Source organism: Saccopteryx leptura, chromosome 5 (assembly GCF_036850995.1).
Source record: "Saccopteryx leptura isolate mSacLep1 chromosome 5, mSacLep1_pri_phased_curated, whole genome shotgun sequence".
Taxonomy (NCBI): Eukaryota; Metazoa; Chordata; class Mammalia; order Chiroptera; family Emballonuridae; genus Saccopteryx; species Saccopteryx leptura.
The window spans coordinates 33,596,600-33,604,692 of NC_089507.1; the positions used below are offsets into that span (position 1 = coordinate 33,596,600).

The following is an 8,093-nucleotide window of genomic DNA, read 5'->3' on the forward strand; positions in this document are numbered from 1 at the left end:
AAGACGGATTTCCCCATGGGTAAGACACTCCCATGTATAAGATGCACCTTAATTTTGGGGCCCAAAATTAAAAATATATATATATATTATATGAAGTTATTGAACTCAAGTTTTATTCATCATAAAATTCATACAACTCCTCATTGTCAAAACTCCCATCAATTAGCTTGTCCTCATCTGTGTCTGATGACGAATCATTGTCTTCAACAGTGAGAGCAAAAGCAAGCATGAAAAAGCAGAAAATGCAAGTAAAAATATCTACCACCACTGCATAAGATGCACCCAGTTTTTACACTCCAAACTTTTTATTTATTTTATTTATTTTATTTTTTTACAGGGACAGAGAGAGAGTCAGAGAGAGGGATAGATAGGGACAGACAGACAGGAATGAAGAGAGATGAGAAGCATCCATCATAGTTTTTTCTTGTGACACCTTAGTTGTTCATTGATTGCTTCTCATATGTGCCTTGACCACGAGCCTTCAGCAGACCGAGTAACCCCTTCCTCGAGCCAGCAACCTTGGGTTCAAGCTGGTGAGCTTTTTTTGCTCAAGCCAGATGAGCCCGTGCTCAAGCTGGCAACCTCGGGGTCTCGAACCTGGGTCATCAGCATCCTAGTTCGATGCTCTATCCACTGCACCACCGCCTGGTCAGGCTAGATTCCAAACTTTTTGATTAAAGTGCGTCTTATACATGGGGAATATGGTATTTGGTTGAAAATAAGGAGAAATGGTAAACCATTAAATGCACTATATTTGGGGAGAAAGGCTTTTTGCATTTTAGAAGTTTACCATTAAACTGTATACTATAATCTTTCACAGGGTGTTTCTTTTTTTTGCGACACAGAGAAACAGAGAAAGGGATAGATAGGGACAGACAGGAAGGAAGAGAGATGCGAAGCTTCAATTCTTCATTCTGGCACCTTAGTTGTTTTTTTTACTGCTTTTTCATATGTGCCTTGACAGGGGAAGGGGTAACACAGCAGAGTGAGTGACCTCTTGCTCAAGCCTGTGACCTTGGGCTCAAGCCAATGACCTTGGGCTTCTAGCCAGTGACCTTTGGGCTCAAGCTGGTGAGCCTATGCTCAAGCCGGATAAAACTGTGCTCAAGCCAGCAACCTCAGGGTTTTGAACTCAGGTTGTCTGCATCCCAGTCTGATGCTCCATCCACTGAGCCACCGCCTGGTCAGGTGGCTACTGCCATTTTAATACCCAAGTTAGGTGACCAGAATAAAGGATCTCCTAAAAGATGTAGGTATATTGTTTTCAAAAGGCCTAACAAATTTTGAGATCAGAACTCTGGTCACATAATAGCAATATTATCTTTCTGTTTCTATTTTCACTAACACTGGCCCAAACTTATCCCTAAGAAAGCTGAGAATATTCATACTTTTCTCAGAATTGCAACTGCCAGCCTTTTGAGTGTCTCACTATAGCTCATTTAGAACTCTGAGTAGAGCCTGACCTGTGGTGGCGCAGTGGATAAAGCGTCAACCTGGAAATGCTGAGGTCGCCTGTTCAAAACCCTGGGCTTGCCTGGTTAAGGCACATATGGGAGTTGATGCTTCCAGCTCCTCTCTCCTCTCTCTCCCTCTCTGTCTCTTACTCTCCCTCTCTCTCTCCTCTCTAAAAATGAATAAATAAAATAAAAATTAAAAAAAAGAAGTCTGAGTAGAAATTAGAGCATTCTATTGTCTTTACTTGTTTATTAACATAAAGTTCTAGAATTTATGTTCACTGGGATCAGAGTCACTGCCCTCTTTGTCCTATGCATCTAGCATATACACACTCATATATATGTCCTATCTATATACATTATTAGGGCAAGGGTTATGTCTTGCTTACCACTGTTTGTTTCTCCAGGTCCCAGAACTCTACTTAATACTTACCACATAGTGATACTAAATGAATGACGATGCTCAATAAATGATTACTGAATGAATAAATAGCTAACAGTATTCCCTGAAACATGGGACTTCAGTAGGTTTTAAACTATTTGAGTACTGATAGAATTAGGTTCTGAGATATTTAAAAGTAAAAATATGCCATATATTGTCATTTGCCTCCCACAGAGTACAATAACTCTACCAAACTTCTGCATGAATAAGCCTAGTGAAAAGGCATCCTTCATTTTGTTACAGAGTGTTTATAAGAAAAGAAAAATCCTTCACATGGCTTTCACTACTTGGTTACGGTTTGTCTCTTTCACAAAGGCCAAAAATTTTAACTATGATTTTATATGGCATCTCTAAAAATAAGTGGCTATCTGATTCCTCAAACTTACCTAAATTCTAAAAGTCTTGCTTTGTACACTTTATGTTATGATTTTTTAAATAGAGTAAGTATTTCAGATTGTTAGTTTTTAAGAAAACAATTAGTCTAAGAGTGTACATAATATGTCAGTTTATTTGATAGATACACAGTAAATTTGTGTATTTATTGTGCTTCTCTCATTGCACTGTCCTCTCTTCCTTCCCTTTTCCTTCTTCTTTCCCTCTCTTTTTGCTCCCTTCATCCACAGTCATGTTCTTTGGTTTGACTTATATAGTATTTGTAAGCTGAGAAGTATGGTGGTTGAAAATGCACACTCTGGGCATGGGACATATGGATCTGAGTCTTAGACTCAGAACCCAATCAGCAAGATGATCTTTAGTAAAGTCTTAGATAGAGCTGTGCCTCAGTTTTCCCATCTGTAAAATAGAGAGACTAATAGTATCTAGGGTTTATTCTCCCTTCATATTTGATTGGTAACTTTGTTAAGTATAACATCTTAGGCTGAACATTTGCCTTTAGATTTGGAGACATTTTTCTCATAGTCCTCTGGTACCTCTGTGAGGAATCTCATGGCTCTCGAATTCTTTTTCCTTGATCATATGTGATCTATTCTATCAGCACCCCTCATCTTTAAAAATTTAGACTCTTCTGTTTACATTTGAAGTTATAAAGGTGCATTTCCTTATTCTGACTACAAGATTTTTTTCCTAGGTCTTTGTAGTGTGAATATATATATTATATATATATATAATTCATGTCTAGTCCATTCTCTACTATAAACCTAGTATGTTGCAAGTAGTCAATAAATATTTGTTATAAAAGAATGATCTGTCTGAAATCCAAAAGATATTAATATACAGGAATCCAAAGATTTTACTTTATTGTACTTAAAATCACTGTAACTAGGATAAATTATACTAGAATCAATGTGATTCCATAAAGTAGCTGTTATTATATATTTAATTTTAAGTGTTATATGTTTTTTCAAAAATGTTTTATCTTGATCTTGAACCAATATGAAAAGATAGTTGTTATTTTTATTTTTTACAAATGAGAACTCTCTGCCTCAAAGATTTATCTAAAATCACCCTGTTGAGAAATGCTAGAGCTCAAACCAGAATTTAAAATCTCATTGTAAAATCTAGGATTTTCTACTGGCATTATGCATATATGTGAATTATTCTCCTGAGCCCAGTACATTCAATTTATGCCCATTCATCTCCTTACCCCAGAGCAGAGGTTTAGCATATTTTAATGATACCTTGAGTCATGTTTTTAGTTTTCCACTGTGGTACTTCTCTAATTTCCACTGTGGTACTTCTCTAATTTAATATTAAATTAGTCTACTTAATATTTAAATGAAATGTCAAATGTTTTCTTTCATTGTTTAATCAAAAGTGTGTCTCGTAGTACATAAGAAAATAAAATAAAATAGGTATACCTAAAAGACTTTATACATAAGGGATTTATCAATTATAGCATTTGAATTTCAGCTTTAAAATCATTTTCTCTCAGTCTTTTGAATAGTTAATTTTTGTGGAGACTCATACTTAGCTATTTTGTTCTTAACCTTGCATAGTTCTCCTTCATATTAGAAAATTAAACAAAAATCTGGATAATTAAAAAAATTAATTTATTCACAAATACTTCCACAAAATACAATATATAATTGAAATTATACATTTTATAAACCAAGTGTATTTGAATATTTTTACTTGAGCAACTGAGTGCTAAATTGTATATTCCGATTGATAAAATTATTTTTAAAAATAAAAAATTATTTTTCTTGAGCTCTCTCAAAACTTCTTAGTCAAAGCTTATTATAAATTACCTTTTAAAACAGCTAAAATATCAAAACATTTTTCAACTCTTTTTAAAAACATGATCATAATTTGATATTTTTCCAACATTAAAAATAAGTCAAATCAAGTTAAAGAGATTTTAAGCAACTTGTCAAGAGGCCACAGAGCTTCGTGGAGAATGAAACACTGGAGCCATGACTATAGCTTTAGTTAAAGCATGAGATAGGTTTACACAGTTCAGCAATATAAAAATCAATATTCTGTCTCTCTTTTGTATTCTTAGTAGAAACTAATGAGTAAACAAGCTCTTGTCCCTAATGAGATATAAGCAATAACAGTTTCCAAGTGGGTAAAACTCAAAACAGATGACTTTGTTGAATTACTATAGAAACCATTAATAGACACAAAATTCATATAAACAAACCATCTATGTTTAGTTTTGAAAAGGTTCCTCAAATAAGAAATGGAGAAAGAAATATAGACGTATATGGTTTATTCATATACATAGACATCAGTAGGTAGACATCAGTTATCTCTAACTAAGTACTAAAAAGATGTAGCGACTTTTCAAAAGTAAAGACATGTGAACTGAGGAACGGAATAGAGGCAGAGGCGGGGTCACAGGGAGCATAGGGAAGGGGGATGAGGGGATGGGATCAGAGAAAGTGAAGGGTTTAGTGAAATTATATATACATAACACATAGATACAGAAAACAGGACAGCAAATCCCAGAGGGAAGGGGGAGGGAGTTAGGGGAAAAAAGGCAAAGAGGGTGTAGTGAGGGACATGGGAGTTGGGGGTGAGGGTGTTATATTGAGTAGGACACTTGAATCAATGTTAACATAATATATTAAAATTTATAAAAATAAAAAACTGTTCAAAAAGAATAAAAAATAAAGATATAAACTCTCATAATTGAGGCTCTAAGAGTTAATTATAACAACAGCATATAGCTTTAAAATATATATATATCTCCACTGGCTAGAATAATTCAGATTATCTATAGTACTATGATAAAATGAATGATCAATTTGAACTGCATAACCCCTCTGTCTCACTCACTCATACATGTGGTACAAAAAGTATATAGAATTTTTCATTAGAACTTTCGTCTTAAAAAATACTGTGGAAAGAAAGCCAGTGAAACAACTATTGAGTTACTTTATGTTTTAGTCTAAATCTTGGACACAATGCATGTGAAAAGGTGAAGCCATCATAAACGATCTACTAATGCCCTTCATTTATTAGATGAAGAAACTCTTCAGAGGTTAAAGACTCTCATAAAAACCATGTCTCCAGACTGCCAGAACCTATCTCTGTCCCCTACACCATGCAACTCTTTAAATTCAGAGCAGCTTGGAGAGAATTCTGGAGCATAAATTATTGTCAAAAACAAAAGATTCTGTTTAAACAAAATGTCTCTTTCTGGCCTTTAATAAGCAGCTTGCCTATTAAATTGCAAGGGAAACTTGCGCTTAACAATGATAAAGGAGTAAACAAGTTGTAATTTTAGAAAATCACTGGAAAATCTTCTTTTATTTATGAGAACACAGATTCACCTGTAGTATTATGAGATGCATGAGATTACTGACACAAATTTTATCAAAATTTCTTCTATAATTTTTTTCTATAACATATTCAAAGAACTATGCCATTATGACACAACTTATATAACAAGAATAATTAATCAAATAATGTTCATGTGCAAGCAGAATTAAGTTTTTTAAGAAAGAGGGTAAATAAACTAAAACTGTATTACTTTAAAAAAGCTTTCTGGCATGTGTAATATTACTTAGCATACTTTAAATTATTCTTTATTTTAAGAGAGAAAGTATAGTTGTTAAACCTGCTGGTATTAACAAAAATATTCACTCTTGATATATACTGAAATTGATCATAATAATAATCCATTTTAGCAATGATGCAATAATTATAAAGGCATGTTTCCATCTACATAACAACTGCATTTACTGTTGAGTTCTAAGCATAAACATATCATACATTAATATAATTTTAAATATACATTCATATGAAACACAGTTATGTGATATGGGTAGTGTGTTCAAGACCTTTATAGAGTCTATGTCTTAATCAATATATCTTAACTTTGTTCATCAATTACTCCTATAGCCAGATGCAATACCTGAGCAATGTATTTTATTTCCAGAATAATTTAAAAGTTTTATTGAAAAATATCACAACCAAAGAAGACCAAGTCTTGCTCTTATTACATTGGCAACTTGGGGCTGTTAATCCTCCTCCCCCCCCCCCTCTCTCTCTCACACACACACACACACACACAGAACCAGGACATCATTTATATCACCATACAATTTTTATTCACTTGTAGACAGACAATTAAAATAAAACTTATTGGAATTTGTCTTAATAAAATATAGTTATATATAACATAAATATAACACATGACCCGGATAGATTTTAGCCGTATTTATCATTGTTCTTGATGTAAAACTTCGGGATTTTTTTTTTCAGAAAAGCAAAAACAAGGGGGGGGGGGCAAACAACATCAGTATATGGAAAAGCATCATACATACCACGCTAAGAAACTTGTTAGTTTCTGAGATAACTTTTCCATTAAAATGCAGAATTATCGGAAAGTTCATCAGTGGCATTCATTCACTAAATTTAGTAGCAAAATCATTTCTACTCCTCCTCCCCATTCCCTGTAACAGAGCCTTTACTAGTTTTGACTGTGCTTCAAGTAAAAAACAACTGGACTAACCTCCATGCTTCACACATGGGTTCATTTTATTCTATCCAAAAATGGAGAATCCTAATTAGAAAAGAAAGTAATGGTAAAAATATCGCACCTGTACCTGGGGAAATGCAAATGACTTAACTTAGAACGATTTTTGAAAGAAAGAGAAATGAGGAGGAAGGAGTTAGACACCCAAGAGTAGTTTTAAGTCCCAGCATTTACTTACCAGTTTCCCAAATGCAGGGTCAGTAACAGGAACATCAGCCTCATCCCTCTACTTTGACTCCACAGAAGAAAAGGGGAGAAGAGAAAAGCTTTCCAAGAACCCATCGAAATCGCTTTTTCCGCTCAATTCTCCAAGCCAGGACTTTTTCTCCCACCTCAGCTGCAGCCGGGTGAGTGAGTACCACCAGAAGGGAGAGTGTTAGAAGGAGATACACCTCCCCACCAGGTAGGATGCGACTCCCAGAGGAATTGAGCAGGGGAGCCAATCGGGCGGAGAGGATGCTGGCATAAATGGTCTGAAAAACATTTGGGCCAATCAAGGGCCCCAAGAGGCGGGTCTCCCCTACTAGAAATCGAGCCCAGTAGGGAAAAGGGCTCCGTATTTTTTAAAAGAAAAACAAACCTCTTCTCCTTCGCAGCCTCGGGGAACGTTTGAGTGGCCTTGACAAATTCCTTCCCTGGGGAAAAAGGTCTCCTTCTTCCTCCTTGTTTTCCCTCCTGCCTGACTTTATTTCGGGTCCACTGCCTCCCTTTTCTCCCGCGTTTGGATTCTGAATCTGTCTTCCGAGACCCGTGGGAAGATCGCAGTACCTGTTTGTTTTCCCCAGACTCGCGAAGGTTCTGCTAATTTTTGTTAATTGTCATTCTTTTTGAGTGTGAGGCGGTGTCTCCTTTCTCGTTGCAGACCCGGTACCTGGCTCAATGCCGGGGAAAATGAGTCTTCGGAGATGGTGACTATATAACCGAATGAATGAACTGGGTGTGCTCTGTGCATTCTTGGTAACCGCGTTTCCTAACTCCTTTTCTGTCTTGATGAGTGAGATGATTTTCAGTCTCCTCTCTCCGGGCACCAGAAGACGATGCTAATGAATGCCGTCAGGCAAGAACTATCTCTTTTTACAGAGGCATAAACAAAAATCCAATTTTAAAAAGATCCTGTGAGCCAAAGGAGTTGTAGACCTAACACATGGGTAATTCTTGTTTTCTTCTCCCTCCCCAGTTGCCTTTGCATTTGTTGAGATCCAGTGTTTGGTACCTAACTTCAGAAGCTTGCTCTGAGTTTGCAGCAGAGCTC

At 35.7% G+C, this 8,093-nt stretch overlaps 1 protein-coding gene across 1 annotated transcript in view; it reads right to left on the reverse strand.

The window, feature by feature from the left end:
- GABRG1 (gamma-aminobutyric acid type A receptor subunit gamma1) overlaps positions 1-7,191 on the reverse strand; it is a 50,015-nt gene extending 42,824 nt beyond the window's left edge. The window contains exon 1 of the mRNA XM_066384896.1: positions 7,020-7,191. Within this exon, the coding sequence (XP_066240993.1) occupies positions 7,020-7,123 (104 nt within the window). The 5' untranslated portion in view covers positions 7,124-7,191. The remainder of the gene's footprint in view (positions 1-7,019) is intronic.
- Positions 7,192-8,093: the final 902 nt, after the last annotated feature.